The sequence below is a fragment of the Astatotilapia calliptera genome, chromosome 9 (genome assembly GCF_964374335.1).
Source record: "Astatotilapia calliptera chromosome 9, fAstCal68.1, whole genome shotgun sequence".
NCBI classification, from domain to species: domain Eukaryota; kingdom Metazoa; phylum Chordata; class Actinopteri; order Cichliformes; family Cichlidae; genus Astatotilapia; species Astatotilapia calliptera.
In genome coordinates, this window is record NC_137430.1 from 18,918,079 (window position 1) to 18,934,644 (window position 16,566).

At 40.2% G+C, this 16,566-nt stretch overlaps 1 protein-coding gene across 1 annotated transcript in view; it reads left to right on the forward strand.

Moving 5' to 3' along the window:
• flt1 (fms related receptor tyrosine kinase 1) overlaps nt 1–16,566 on the forward strand; it is a 42,189-nt gene that overhangs the window by 16,615 nt on the left and 9,008 nt on the right. Inside the window, exons 11-16 of the mRNA XM_026179532.2 lie at nt 6,124–6,247; nt 6,720–6,828; nt 9,762–10,064; nt 14,431–14,577; nt 14,649–14,780; nt 15,582–15,688. Coding sequence (XP_026035317.1) covers nt 6,124–6,247; nt 6,720–6,828; nt 9,762–10,064; nt 14,431–14,577; nt 14,649–14,780; nt 15,582–15,688 — 922 coding nt within the window. The remainder of the gene's footprint in view (nt 1–6,123; nt 6,248–6,719; nt 6,829–9,761; nt 10,065–14,430; nt 14,578–14,648; nt 14,781–15,581; nt 15,689–16,566) is intronic.

Sequence of the window (16,566 nt, forward strand, 5' to 3'; positions counted from 1 at the left end):
GGTTAAAAAAAAGAATCTAGTAATTCTTTGTTTTTACATTGATCAGGTCCCAATCAGCCCAAATATCAAAGAGAAATTAAAAATGCATGCCATGGAAGAGTGGAGGTTAAACAAGCAAAATTGTATTCACTAGATGAAATGAGGGTGCAATATTTTTTTTCACTATAATATAAACTATTTTAGCTATTTTGTAATAACATCTACACGTTTTTTTTAAAATGAAAAAGTAAATCTCAACACAAATAATTAGCAAGCATAAACGTTGAACGTTTGTAAAGGTTGCCTTTTTCACATGAGGCATTGTAAGATATTTATTAAAATCTGAAAAGAATATAAATAATAAATAAAAATTGTAAACTTTAGAAAAAATATATGATTGACTATATGGTCCTTTGAAACTTCTGAGGATTTCTTTGCTTGTTGATTTACAGCAAAAAAAAAGAAAAAAAAAAGAATGACAAATCTGATTATAGCGTGGGTTTTACTCACTGTAATGAATTGTTTTCAATAGCAGGTCTGGACCAGAGTGGCAGCGCAACTACACAATTAGCTTGTTGCAATCTGGTTCTGCAAAACTTAGGCAAGATCATATTAGGCAAGATATATATATATATATATATATATATATATATATATATATATATATATATATATATATATATATATATATATGTATATATATATATAGTTTTTTTTATGTTTCAGTGTTAACCTGAATATGTGGGCGCAGAGACGAGCTGTGTTAACTGATAGTTGTTTTCAGAGGTGCAATGATTTCAAACTTGTTTCTAATGTAGATCAGACTTTCAGTTTTGCTTTTTGCTCAGTACTGAAAGTCTGCGCTTACTTGTTTTTTTTCATAATGAAACTCCCCAGTTCTTTGTAATTTCATGTTGAGAAACATTTTACATTGCTCTGTGCGCACACAGTCTTTCACAGAGTAGTGAATTCCTCCACATCTTCACTCCTAACATTACAGGTTTCACCAGCGTTGCTAGCGTTGCGTAACTTTTCCAGTGTATTGTTGCCTCACTGTCAATTTTTTTGAAACGTTTTACAGAACTGTGTGACTGTTGGTGCTGAATTTAACAATTTGCTCATCTTAACCATTTATTATTGATTTCAGTTGAATTTTATTTATTTAGAGCCAAATCACAACAACAGTTGCTATGAGCAATGGAAAGGAAACACCAGACTCGGGGAGGGGCGGCCATCTGCCGCGACCTGTTAGGTTGAGGGATGGAAAACAAACAAAGGCACGCTGTGAAAGAGAGCCAGATTTTAATAATAATGAAATGCAGAAATGTGTATTAACACAGAGCGAGTGAAACAGGTGACTGAAGAAGAAACACTCAGTGCATCATGGGAGTCGCCCAGCAGCCGAGACCTATTGCACCATAACTAAGGGAGGACTCATGGTCACCTGATCCAACACTAACTATATATCCTAATATAGTGCATTTTTTTTCTGTTTTCCACTGATAAAACTGTTTAACGATTCTATAAATCACAGAATTTTGGATTATTTTAATTTATACATCCTTCTATATTTAAATTGTGGACCAACAATCAAACAGAAGCCATACTGTTGTGTTTTTTTCAAATGTGAGCAGCTTGCCTCATAAATGCATCATCCTTCACTTAGTTTCAGTTCCTGAGAGGTGACATTATTATTGTTTGAATCTTTCCTAAAATGCAATTCACATGACATTTCATCTGGTTTGATGCACCTTAGAAATTCAAGCTACCAAAGCAACAAGAAGCACAAATCATTTTCAGAGACAGCAAACTTCAACAGCATTCAGATAATAAATCCTTTAAATGTTTGTTTGCTTTTAAGCAACGCTTGAATGCAGTGTGACTGTGTTTTCTCCAGAAACATCACTTATATAGTAGAAATAATTATATCCACGCATTTCCTTATAGCTAAAATATTTAAAATTTTGATCTGAATAGTTAACATTTTGAATAAGCACAAGAGTTATTATTTATACCAAGAAGTTTATGCCTGTAGGTCAGCAAACATGATCGGTCAGAAGGTTTTGAATGAATTCTGATAAAAATTTTGTGTCCATTAAAGACAGGCGTACATCCACCAATGTCTTCAAAGTCAACTTAATGATTTATTGGTCAGAATTTGAAAAATAACTTGAAACTTATAAAATTAAACTATGATTCTTACAACTGTATAGTGTGTTGTCACGGGTTCATATGTCGTGTCACATTTGACCTTTGATCTCTCCTTTAAGGGTTAATAGAGCGATCTGAAGGTCAAAGTGATTATAATGTTTCTTACTGTTGTTCTTTGTACTGACAGCATCCAGGCACATAAGGTATCTGTTACGGCCCTAGCAGGGCCTCTCTCCTCCTGAAGGTGCCTGTGTGGGCGTGTCCCACCACCTCTTCTGCCTGAGGTGCCACCTTTCCCTGTTACACAGCTGACTCACATCAGTAATTAAAAGTATTTAAGCCCAGGGAAAGGTGAGCTCTGGGCCAGAGTGCCAGTAGTGTGGTTACAGCGAGTGAGCTTACAGCTAGTGAGCTGTGTTTTTGGTGGTTTTCAGCTAGTGAGCTGCTCTTTCTTTTTGGCTTACGTTTTACTTTATTGACCAACGCCTGAGTTTTGTTTGTTTCCTTAAATGGTAATAGCGGCTTGTCCGTCTCTTTTAGTTAGTATAAATTGAAACTTTAATAAAACTCTTTAATTTAACCCTTTTGCCTCCTTGACTCCTTTTTCTGACCCAGTCAATTCTGTTACTTCCCCCTCCCCGCCTAGACCGCTCAGGGGAACGTAACAAGTGGGGGCTCGTCCGGGATTGTTGAAAAGGAAGTTTTGAGTTGGAATTGGTTTTTGATTATCTTGTTTTTTTTCACCTTTAGACATTCAACTTCCCAGTTAAGTTAGGTGAGTGTCCAGCTGAGCTTATTAAGTTCTTCCTTCGGGCACTATTTTGTTATTTTGCCTTTTTTATTTTCGGAGTAATCCTGGGCGGGGATTAGTTCCCTGTTGGGGGTAGGCAATTCAGGGCTCCGGTCGCTGAAGTTCTGCCTTTCAAGTCGCCTCGAGCCCAGCACGCTCCAGAAGATAGGTAGGTAAAGGTTGTTGTGCTTAGGAACTGGTTAAGTTGTATTTGTTAATATGTGTGTGTGGCAAGAGGTAAGTTGGTCAGTTAAAGTAAGTTGTGTAGTTTTCTGTTAATTGTTCAGTAGTCGCTGAGTGAGTTGGCAGACGGGTGTCGTAGTGTCTTAATTAGGGTGTGTTTGCTAAGCCTTCTCCGGCCCCCAAAATGGCTGATGAAGCCATCAGTGCACAGGTGTCTAGAAGCTCGTTTGTAAGCAATAACATCCACCTGGTTCCCGTTTTCTGTGAATCCAGTGTTGAGAGCTTCTTCAGTGTGTTTGAAAGCATAGCAACTGCATTACAGTGGCCTGAAGACGTGTGGGGGTTGATGTTGCTGTGTAAATTCACAGGTAAGGCTCAGCAAGCTTGCTCTGGTCTGTCTAGGCTGGACAGCCTAGTTTATGAAAAGATCAAAAGTGCCTTCCTCCAAGCCTATGAACTTGTGCCTGAGGCCTATAGGCAGAACTTTCGAGGTTTGGAGTTGGCACAGGGTCAGTCCTACCTTGACTTTGCTCGGGAGAAGGCAAAGCTTTTTGGTAGGTGGTGCTCTGCAAGCCAGGTTAACAGTTTGGGGTCGTTACGTGAGCTCATGCTTGTGGAGGATTTTAAAAACTCTGTTCCTGAGTGTATTGCTCTTTATTTAAGTGAACAGAGGGTTTCCACTTTACAGCAGGCTGCCATACTGGCCGATGAGTTTACCCCAACTCATAAAACAAATGCTGTAGAATGTGACATCCCTTCTCACTACAATACATCTTGGAGAGCTAGGAGGGAGCCAGCTAACGAGGCTGAAAAAGTGGTGGTTTCAAGTTCCAAAGCAAAACTGTGTTTCTTCTGCCACAAGCCTGGCCATGTGGTTGCTGGTTGTGTGCATCTTAAGCGGAAAGCGTATCGAAAGGGAAGAAGGCCTGATTTGAAAACAGTCACTCATGGTTCTCAAACTAACAAGGTTGTCAGGCCCAGCAAAGGACCACACTTGGGGCATAGTTGTGTAAGGGGCTCCTGTGGTCAGTGTAAGGGGTCAATTAACCCTGAACGGCCGCTGGTTGACAATTTCCCAGGTCCCCAAAATGACCTGCAGGGGAACAGACTGTGTATAAAACCACCAGTAAGACCCGCAACCCTGGCTAACAAACATGCCTGTACCGATGACTTGAGGAATCGTCTGCAAAGTGTTTCAATAAGGCCCACTAGCTGCCTGCTGGGTTCTCCACACATGATGGTTCCAAGCCCTGGCTATCACATGGGACACTCTTTCAAGGGTCTGGGGCCACTCTCTGTCAATGTTGTGAACCCACTGAGATGGGGTTGGCAGCTTCCGCAGGAAATGCCCAACCATTGCTATGGGGTTTGGTAGGTGGAAAGCCTGCAAGTAGGTGATGAAACGGTTATGGACTTGTTTTGGTTATCGTGATAGTTTGACAAACCACGGGTTTGTATTTATGGGAGGGGGTGTTACGGCCCTAGCAGGGCCTCTCTCCTCCTGAAGGTGCCTGTGTGGGCATGTCCCACCACCTCTTCTGCCTGAGGTGCCACCTTTCCCTGTTACACAGCTGACTCACATCAGTAATTAAAAGTATTTAAGCCCAGGGAAAGGTGAGCTCTGGGCCAGAGTGCCAGTAGTGTGGTTACAGCTAGTGAGCTGTGTTTTTGGTGGTTTTCAGCTAGTGAGCTGCTCTTTCTTTTTGGCTTACGTTTTACTTTATTGACCAACGCCTGAGTTTTGTTTGTTTCCTTAAATGGTAATAGCGGCTTGTCCGTCTCTTTTAGTTAGTATAAATTGAAACTTTAATAAAACTCTTTAATTTAACCCTTTTGCCTCCTTGACTCCTTTTTCTGACCCAGTCAATTCTGTTACTTCCCCCTCCCCGCCTAGACCGCTCAGGGGAACGTAACAGTATCACATATGAAAATTATGTTATTATGACTTTGTTATGTACACTGCAGTAAGTGTTTAAGTAATGACTCATTTGAATACATGTACAATTTTTCTGAATATGTTTTTTGGGGTTGTTTTGGTAAACAAGATCAATTTATGGTCAAAATCTTTTTTCACATGATATATTTTGATAAACATTTAAACAAATTTCAGTAAATTACTCTAAATGCATATATTATATACAAATTAAAAAAAATCATACTCAAAATTATATCAAGTTTATTAAAATAATGAAATCCTGCACTTATTTTTACTACACTGGGAACACCTTAAAGTGTGTTTAAGAAGGAAATAAAATTAATATCTACAGATTACGATACTATTAACATCATTATTATATTGCAAAAAAATAACTCCTTCCTGGTTGTATTTTTGTTTCTCTTTACATCACATCATATTTGATCTAGATAATTTCAATTCATGAATTTAGCATTTAGCATTTCCTACACAGACTAATTACAAGAAATGGAGAGAAAAAAAACCCAAGCGATGATCTTCTCTCCTAGAGTTGCGAAACTAACTGATCAAGCAGTCTGTGTATTAAGGCCCCACCCAACTCTTGTATAATTTAAGAATTTTTTCGTCATGAGGTGATGTGCGTAAATAACCAAAAAGCGTCTTGCATAAGCTCAAGTTCCCACAGCTCCTCCGGTGTGTAATCTATGGATTTAAACTTGCAAGAGTCATTGAGGGACAGGAACTCGTGTCCTGGAAATGTGGGCTAATTTGTTAAGAATAGAAGGAAGTTAATCGGCAGGATGACAATACCACCTCTGCATCCTTCATAGATGAACAATCCAACATTACATAGCACTTCAAAGATCCACTATTGTCAGTTTGCAGGGCAGGGAAAGACGACATGAGGCTATTGACAAAAATGTGGTGATAGTAACGATGATGTGATTCATGGTTTAACATCAAGCAGCAGCTGTCAAAGCGTTTTCCTGATGTTCTGCTCTTCCTCCTGCTGAGCACAGCTGAGAAAAACACTCGCACACCTGGAAGCAGCCAAAAATTATTTTTGTCAAACACAGCTGAGTCCCTCTCTTCCTCCGCCTTCAAGGTGTGTGTGTCCCACGTCTTCCTCACTATGGAGCCCTGTGACAGAGAGTCTTCCCGCCTCGTTTACACACAACCACATCCTGAGTGTTACGCACAGAGAGGAAGTGCTTCGGGGGAAGAAAAGGGTAAGTAAAGAACAGAAATACACACTGGGACTGACAGAAAAGCTGTGATATATTATTGTAGAAAATAAGCTTTAAAAAAAATCCCAGTTTGCTCTATAGGAAAAATTTCATGTCCAAATTCTGGCATATTCCTTTCCTGCAGGTGCACTAATCCAAAAAAGAGTGTGCATAATATTTTAAACCTCTTATTAAAGGGACACTCCACTGCACACGCTTGCAGGTTCCCTCGTAGTAAAGTCTCTCCTGCACACACTTAGAGCTTCTCACCTATAATACGAGTGTTGACCTACTAAGTTGGAAATGGGCAAGAGGTCTGGCTCAGAGACCGCTATTGTCTTCTCAGTGAGCCCATGGAAAACATGATTCCTGCCATCAGTGGCAGAGGTAATGAGCCTGAACTTTATGAATGTGGGTGTTTTTCATAATGTCCTAAGTGCCGGTTTGTTCATGCGGATGTTTGTGCTCTCCATAGACGGTGGGGGTCCTGACTGTCGCAGAGGCCTTTGTGTCTGGAGTGTATCGCTGCATCGCCTCCAACTCTGCGGGGGCAGACCAGCTAGACATCCACTTCTACATCACAGGTGATCCCAGACAAGATCAATCATTGTGGGAGTTTTCTTTCCTTATTCCCACATCATAAACATGGAGTAAAGCTTCTGCTTGATCCTTTGTACATTAACTCGAAGTCTCTTTATGCAGAGCCTGCATGTTCCCAAAATAGAAACACCAAACTATCTTATACTTATTTGATTATTTTACCCATTCAAATATATAGTTAGATTTCTTTTAGTTTTTTGCAGATTTGACTCTGCACACCACTATAGTGGAATTTCAAACATTCAAGATGAAACTGCAGAGCAGACTCTCAGATTTAATTCAGGGACTTTAAAAAGGTATTGCATGAATTGTTTAAAAATGACAGCTTTTAACACAAGTCCACCCTTTTTTAAACACTCAATTAGATAAACTAACATAATCTTAAATATAAGGATTGTTTTTAATATTTGGATAAAAAAACCATCTGCAGTCAGTGACTCTCTGTAGTGTAGAACCCATGAACATCACCAAATGTCCTGTTTTCGTCCCTAAGATGCTTTGCCAGGTCTGCAGCTGCCTTCAGTATGTGGGTCTCTGTGCCTTCAGTTTTGTATTTAATACATGTGAAATGTGCTCTGTTGGGTTGAGATCAGGTGAATGACTTGGCCACTGAAACATATCCCATTTCTTTGACTTAAGAAACTCTTGGGTTGCACTGTCCAATCAGTTTTGTGCCGTTTGGCTGAATCAGAGCAGAGAATAGAACCCTGTACACTTTACAATCCATCCTACTACTTCTAGCAGCTCTCACATCATGAATGTACAATAGTGCCTTAATTCCTTTGGCAGCCATACATTACTATTCTGTCACGAGTGGCTTAAAAGCTGTGACACATAATCAGACCATTAGTCAAGTAAAACAACAAAAACATTTTATTTGAATTCAACAAAACTCAATGAAGTTACAAAGGAAAAAAAACATTCCTCAGTCAGTAAGTGAGTAGTGTTGGCATGTTTGCTTTTTGCCTAACGTGGTGAGTGAAATGTTGTTTGGGTAGAGAGAAAAGGAAAAAGGTCGAGTTGTTTTTCCCCCCGAGGGAGCAAATGGAGTGCGCGTCTATACTGGTGAAGACTGGGCCGAGGTGTTCCCAGTCACTAATAACTCAACCACACCCGCTGTGCATCTCTAACACAAAACACACAAAGACAACCTGCCAGCCCAGCAACCAAAAGAGGCAGGTTCATCACGTTGTCTCCACTATGTTTGACAGACGATGCGGTAAACTTCATGAGCTGTTTTCTCTTCATTCTGGTGCAAGTTTAACTTGGTTTTAATTTTTCCAAAGATCTTTTTTTCACCAGTGCAGGCTCTTTTAGTTTGTTTTCTGACAAAGTCTAATGCTTCCTTCTTGTTCCTGAATGTAACCAATGGTTTGTACCTTTGCAAACCCTCTGTATTTACCTCTGTATTCTCTTCATTGTGGACCTTACAATGATGCATCTACCTCTTCGAGACTGTTCTTGACTAGATAATGTGATGGGATTTTTCTTAACCATGGAAAGAATTCTGCGATCATCCATTTTAGTCACCTTCTCTGGTATTTCAGGCCTTTTGGTGTTGCAGAGCTGGCAAGTGGATTCATGAATCATTATTTTTAAGGAGTATAATAGATTATTTGGGTTTTTTTAGTCTAATGATAACTTTCAAGGGAAAAACTGCTTGTCGGCCAGTTGACCTCTTACTTCTGTGCCTCTAAAAATGTGGGACTGTGTGTAAGAACAGTTAATGCAATACTTTTGCATTGAATTAAAGCTGAAATCCACAAAGGCAAAATAGCACACATGAAAAACACCTTTATTCAAAAACTTAACTGTAAACAACTCCATTACTAGCATGAAGGTTAAAATCCTCTGAAATCTATGATTCATATTGATTTGCTTTTTACACCAATGCGCGCACACACACATTCATGCATTCCCTAATGGCTGGCACATTTTCAGGGTTTTATGATGAACTTGAGCTTACAACATCTTTACTATGTTGTATGAAAAACAAAATACCCTTCAGTCAACATTAGCAGTAAATGAAGAGGCCATAAATATGTGCAAATGTGCATACAAGCTTATTCGCATAATGATCATGTTTGAAAAACAAAAAAAGATAAGGATATTGAGTATTGCAAGAGTATTGCAGCAAGATCACCACACTGATATAAAAAGAGACCTTGTTGTCTCAGAGCAATGGATTTAAATGGTTGACAATAATAATAAAATAAAACTGCAGTCAGTATGATGCAGATATACTTAAAGCCAGAAGTGTGAATTACTGTTCAGATACAAGAACTGAAGTAAAGCTGAGCAGAAATGCCTGCACAAAGATATCAGGCAGAGTTGAAAATACCCGGTAGCACATAACAGTTTGCATGCATCACGTACATTTCGTACTCTGTAGTTTTGCATGCCATGTGAAGTGTGTTGTACAGGTAAAACCTGAGTGTGTATGTGTCTGCAGTCAGGCTGCGCTGAGCTTTTAGTGTGTGAGCAAGAGCGAAACAGGAACCTGGCGCTCTTATCATTCCACTTCCCCGTGCAGCGCACTTCCTTGGACTGGCAGGTCCACTTATTTCGGGAGGCCTTGGGGTGTTCGAGAAAGATAAACACTATCTGCCATCAGGAAACTCTCAAGCCGTTTCCACGGGAAGTTTCAGATGGCTAAAGTAAATAAAAAGCCTTTTTACTGTATTCCACTAGCTGCTTTAACCCACAATAGCCATTCAACATAGTCATCAAAGGTTATAGAAATGAAGACTTGGTAGAATGAGCTCTCCTGGTTTCAGGCACCAGTCAGGATCCAGACTCGCATGTTGGGAAACTGAGACGGCTTATTCATCTCAGTGGAGGGTTATTTGTTTATACCTCCTCCTTACTTCTTCTTTCCAACTAATCCATGTATTTCTCTGCTCTGTGTCTCCATCAGATGTCCCTGGAGGCTTCTGTGTAAAGCAGCTGGAGGAGGCCAGAGAGGGTGGAGACCTCCACCTCACCTGTTTAGCCAATAAATACCTGTACACAGCACTGTCATGGCAGAGAGTGAACAACACAGAGGAAGCCCAGTCTCGCGGCTTAAATAATCAGCAGTTCACATTTGGAGAGTTCTCCAACTCGCTGGTCCTGTTAATAAGCAACCTGACGGCCAGAGACAGTGGAGCCTACAGATGCTCCGCCCGCCACATCGTCACCGGGCAGGAGACACACCTGGACACACAGGTGGAGGTGACAAGTGAGTAATCTCAACCTAACGCACTCATAAAGAAGAAAGCTTTTTTTTTTTACAGTACCCTTTTAAAACTGCACAAAGCTTTTGAAGATAAGTGAAACCTATTGTAGTTTGAACTGTTTTGCTTATGGCGATCTTTAATATGTGTTTGCAGACTTACAGAAGGAGTTTAACTTAAAATTAATTTTCTATAAAAAGAAAAGAAAAAAAAGGACATATTGAGGACATTTAAACTCACAGCCTCTTCATGTTGTTCTAGTACTTTATGTTGCAGTTGTTTGCAAACACACACATTCACAGAGGTCTTGCTGCTTGGGAATGGGTCCCCTTAGTTTCCTGGGGCCCCACCCTAGCTTTGCTCTTGCACTCCAGCTCAGCACCTCTTTCACGTGGGAATGAGCTCTTGACTGGAGGAAGAGCACACAATGGCACTTCCCACAATGCCACATTTACAGGCCCCTGTGCAGCGCTGCAGGAACAATCAGCCAATCAGACACTGTCAAGCCCCAGCCCTCGCAGACAATCATCAATTGTTGTGCAGGAGGAAGATAGAGGAAACAACAATCAGTTGCTGTGGTTAAGTGACTTTTCTTCGTGTCTTTTACGGCTGTTCTGAATACAATCAGGGCTTAGCGCGTCAACTTCCTCCCACGGGACACCCAGCAAGGGAATTACTAGAGATACGGGGTGACTAGGATGAAAGAAGTGGTGGTGGTGGGGCTGGAAAAACAAGAAAAGGGGAGAAACGGAGAAAAATTTTAAGCATAGAGAGTATGAAGTCATCTATTTTTATTATCATGTATCGTTGTGCAGTTATAGTGTATAAGAGCTGTGTTGGCCTCATTGTATGCACTCACGCACAAGCAGCTGTCCGCACAATGAAAATGTTCTGAAATTAGTTTTGGTTTTTCTTTTGTTTTTAGTTCAATTCAGTTTCACTTCATTTCCGGAGTGATTTTTGATTGTTTCAGCTCAGTTTTTCTAGTTGGAAAATCCGTAGTTTTACTTTCATTTTTATTACTTTCACTTTTACTCCTTTTATTTATCACTTCAAAACAGGAGTCACTCTCTGTCTATGAATACACATAACACTTTCTGAACTCAAAGTCGTGTCATGTAGACATCCAACGTCTTAGTAAAGAAAATGTACCAAAGCTTTGTCCAGAATGTTGCGTTGACGTAAATTAAGAACAATTCCTGGATATTTCTATTTTATTTCAGATGGCTTATTTTTTTTAACCCCTTCACACTGAATGAGTCAGATTTGTTACGTGAGTTTTTTGTACGTTTTTGAGACTCCTACAGCAGAAGTGTGATTACCGCCCACACTAAAAAATTGCACACACCCCTGTTCTCTGCTGGCCATCGGGGCAGGGGGGCTGGGCGCTCAGGTATGTACCAGCTCACTCCCGGTGGCTACTTGGCAGGGCCTGGTGCCTGTTGCTCGGTCAGGCCTCTTCCGGGGCAAAGGGGGCCCTCAGGCCTCCGGCCTCTGGGCCTGTGACTCGGTTCACTCTGGCACAGCTGGCTGCCGGCAGAGCCGGCGAGAACATCACTGCAGCCCCCTCTGGCTTCTGCTCTGAGGCTATTGGGTGACCCCTCATCTGGGGCTCTCCTCAGCTTTTCCCAGGAGGGTGGCATGGATGCCCCTCCGGTGGTCCTCCTTGGGCTCTCGCACTTTGGGGCCTCTGGATGTCTGGGGCCTGGAACTCCTCCATGCCTGCTTCATGCCCTGGGGGACGGGGCTATGGCTCTCTACACCCTCTAGCAGACCATTACATGGGGAAACCTTTTGAATACAAGCGCGCTGATGCACACAGGTGTGCAAACGGGTGTTCACTGTTCATAGACATAAACTACACCTTTATTGGCTGCTATTTCCAAGCACATTGTGCGCTGTCGGTCCTGCTTGCTACACAACAACATTCAATATTTAGTATTTACTGCTGTTTACACTTAGCTAGATTAACGTGATGGTGTTGTGTTTAGTATGTTGCTCTGTTTTGTTTTGTTTTGCTTGTTTTCACTTCTTTTTCTCTCAACAGGTGATCCAGGAGATTTTTTTTTTCTCTTCTTTCTCTTTTTAAGTGCCCTTTCTCACTGTCCCTCTTCCCTTGTTTTTCTTTTCCTTCATCTTTCTTTCTCCCTTTCCTATCCCTCACTCATGTCTGTCCCGTCTGTAACAACTGAAAATAAAATAAAATAAATAATAACAACAAAGGTCGATCAAATGGACCAATACGGCAAGGCCGTGATGATCCATTTGGCAAAGTAAATCCATTGGGTCTCCTTGTTGGTCTTCAGAAAACAATTCTGACGGCTAAAGAACCAAATGGGACAGGCAAAAATAAAATAAAATTTAAAAAATAAAATTGCACAATAGATTTTTAAGCAATAAATTGAAGGGAAGAAATGTTGCAAATATAATGCAAGTTAAAACTCCAATCCAAATTAATTTTTTGTTGTTTTTTGTTTTTTTTAATCTGTCATGAAGTTCAATAAAAACTACTACTAATAATAATCATTTTTATTATTAGTTTTTCAGACTTAGTTTGAGTTTTGAGTTTAATTTTATTAACCTTGAATTCACCCCATTGTTGCTGCTCTTTGTATTGCAGGGTTATTAATAAAAAAAAAAAGGCCCAAGAGGACCCAAACTTCAGCTGAGTCACAGGTTTAAGCCAAGGCCACTCTTCCACGTGTGTCACTACAGCATTGTAGTTATTGTCCAAAAGTGGCACGGATCCAGAAAACTATGGGAAACAAATAGCAGCAGTTTCACTTTATCACAAAACTGTTCAAGGCTGTAACTACGACTGTGACTACTGTAAAAACTGGCCGTTTTGGGGTTTTTTTGTTAATTATCAAGTGGTGAAAAAACAGATTAGCCCACAAGAACTGAGAAGTTCTTATTTTTAGTTCTTATTATCAGCAGTGGGTAAATGGATCCTTACTGTACCTCAAGTTATGTAGAGACTATAAAGTTACTTTAAAGGTCAACTACGGGGACTTTTAGCTCAAAAGGTGTAACCAAAATAATCCTAAAATGATCCAAATGTCTGCTAATTTAACATTTAAATCACAGAAGAAGAAAACATCTATGCAACTCCATTCATATTCATCTATACATTTATTTATCAATTATTCAAAGTGTCACTACTGGTGACACTTGCAAGTAGCGTACAGCTGACAGTTCGATATAAGGTGCCAGACGACCCAAACATGAGCAGCTGTAGGGCCAAAGTCAAGGGCACAGTTGTGTTTTTCCACGATAAAGAAAAATCTGTTTTCATCAAGCCCATTCTTCTACATGTGTCACTACCAGCTCATACTTATTGTCCAGAAGTGGCACGGATCCAGAGAACTGTGGGAGAAAATAGCTCTGGTTGCATTTCTACAGATTTTAAATAATCCTCAGCAAACAATAATCTTACAAATTTATGTTTGTGTGTGCGTGTGTGTGCAATTAATGCCATATTCAGGTGACTCTGTAGTTGTATATACAGCTAAAATACACAATCATCATGTATTTTGGCTCATGATTCCTGTTCTGGTGTATTTTTACTGTTCAGCAGTCACTAATTTTGGCCACAACAGGCAAAGCGGAAAAACTGTAATGAAGAGTATGAAAATGAACAAAGTTGGCAATAAGCAAAAGAGACTTCCATTTCCTTAGTTAGTATAGATCAAAACAGAGCTAAAAGTAGACACAGCAGTGGAAACTGCAAGAAACAATGTGCTCAAAGTACAAATTATTCTTGCAATAGAAATGTACAAGATGACACAAACGTCTGAAGCTCGCTAATGTTTCTTTATTTCATCAAAAAGGAAAATAACTCACTATGGCATAATGTTACCATACAATCAAAGTGGAGATGATTTTGCTTTAAACAGTACTCTGGTGTCTCGGTAATCTGTCAAATGAATGTTTAAACTTGATTATTTTTGTGTTTTTTGCTGCAAAAAATATTTGTAAAAAACTACTATACGTCTTCAATAATGATATGAAGTAAAATCAATCGCCTACCTCTGAAATATAGTGGAGCAGAAGTATAAAACAAGGGGGAAATGGAAATACATGCATAAACCACAAGGACAGTATAATTAATGCATTCAGTTAGATTACACCCAAACACTCATCTGTGCTGCACTGTTAGATGCTAAATATCCTCAAGGAACCACTGACACTGCTGCAGTAGTTTGTCGAGGAACCACTCAGAATGTTTTTGAGCTCATTATTATTATTAGAAGTAGTACTAGTGGCAATATAAGTCCCATAAATACACAATCTCTCAAATATTACATGAGACAGATTAAGCAGAAAATTCAGATTAAAGTTATCATAATTCATCTCTTTCTCCCCCTTCAGTCCTGGAGCCTCCTGTCCTGGTGAGTAATTTGACAGATTGCACCGTTAATGTTAGCAGCTCAGTGACCCTCAGCTGTCCATCTCGAGGGGTCCCACCCCCAACCATCACATGGTACAAAGACCAGCGTGCTCTGCTGCAGGGATCAGGTAAAGAAATCTTAACGCGTAAACTTTAGCGGTAAACCGGTGGTCTGTAATTTATTTGATGCCGTCTTTAGGTATTGTTATATCAGCAGAGGAAGCAAGGCTCCATATTGACCGGATCACAGTGGAGGACGAGGGTCTCTATACGTGCCAGGCAACCAATGAGAGGGGGTCTGCTGAGAGCTCGGCCTACATATGGGTTAGCGGTAAGAATCGCTGCCTTTTAATTGGCTCTCCACACAGCTGCCTATGTAACACATCCATATATAACCACTTTTGAACGTGCTTTGTTTTCACGTGTTTAAATAGGTGTGTAATGCTGGATGATGAACGTCTGTTTATTAATTTCTAAGTAAACATTGATCAAAGTACGTCTTAACATAAACGTACTCAGCCTTTTGTTCAGTTTCCCTCATTCACACACCCACCCACACACACACACACACTGACGTCCGGAGGTAGTAGAGGAGGCAGGACCTCTGGGGTTCCTCCCAGTCCAGGTCTGGAAAAAGAGAACTGACCGTCTGTGTGTGTGTGTGTGTGTGTGTGTGTGTGTGTGTGTGTGTGTGTGTTGTTGTGTTCGGATCAGTGAGGAAGGAAGCTGTCTCCCATTTTTATTTCCTCCGGAAGGGTCCGGCCTACGTCTCCAAGAGGCTCCACATAGTAGTGAGCTGGGCATTTCTTCATCATCCCATTAAAAAGATTTGAAAATAGTAATAAACCCACATTTAATGAGAGGGAAGGATGATGGTCTCTGTGCGTTATGTGACCTTGAAATCACAGTGACCCCATTCGGATGGATAATTAAAGCATCAAGTACCTCAGTCTGATAAACTATTGTAATTCTCATAACTGCAAAAAGGAATAAACATTAATTTTATCAATTAATATATTCTTTTATGTACATATATTCTACCCTCCGCTGCTCAGGATTTTTATGTAGAGTAAAGAATAAATACCTTGAGACTTAAGCAGCATTAAGCTACTGGGTGTGTTTATGTGTGCAGGTGCTCCAGAAAGCTCATTTCTTGAAATCCCTACTCTCACCTGTACCTGTGTGGTGGCTGCTCTCTTTTGGTTTTTGATCACGCTCTTCATACGAAAAATGAAGCAGGTGAGAGGATTATTTTGCTTGTTTTTTTTTTTGTTTGTTTTATGCATAATGAGAAAAATATGTACTATCACTTTTATGTTTTCTATACTTCATATATTTGAAAAAGTCCTAGATTGCTTTTACAGTATGCTTTAGATCATTATCCTGTACACTTCACAATCCATGCACAGTTTCTCTCTTTCTCCAATCTTTTTTTTTCCTCCCATCATTTTGGTAACCTTGGTTTCATCTGTCCAAACTAGTTTTTCCATGACTCTTTTTGAGGCCCCTTGATGTTGCAGAGCTGCCCACTGCATTCCTTCTTTTTTCCTCTCTCGCTGATAGGTTTATTTGAGCGTTTTCTCGGTCTAATAATGATCTCTGTTTCTTGGAATCAGACCAGCTCCAGATCTTTCATCTGTTTAGTTTGTCATTAAAAGAAATGGGGGAAAGCCCTCACTGGCTTATGAAACTGCTTGCCAATTATTTCTGAGCCTCTAAAAACGAGGCAATCTGTATAAAAAATGTCTATAACTCATAAACAGTAAATCCAATACTTTTGCAAATCCCTGTAATTAAAACTGAACGTCTTCCACTTCTATCGCATTCACTGTAATTATGTACAGAGGCAACACTACAGTAATAGCCATTATCCAACAGCCATGTCGACATCACAGGTGCTGATTGTGAATAATAGAGCTGAGCCTTTTTGCTGCGCAGCCGCCTTGTGTTGTGATCCTACAGTGTTGTATATGCTATTTTCATCTGTTTGTCATGTGGCTGAGTGTTTCTCACTCTCCTGCCAATTTGATTGCCTCACAGCAGTTTGCGTACTGTCACTTTTATTTTATTTGTCTAAGTGTTTCCCACACTGTAGCACTTCTGCCCTACCATTATCC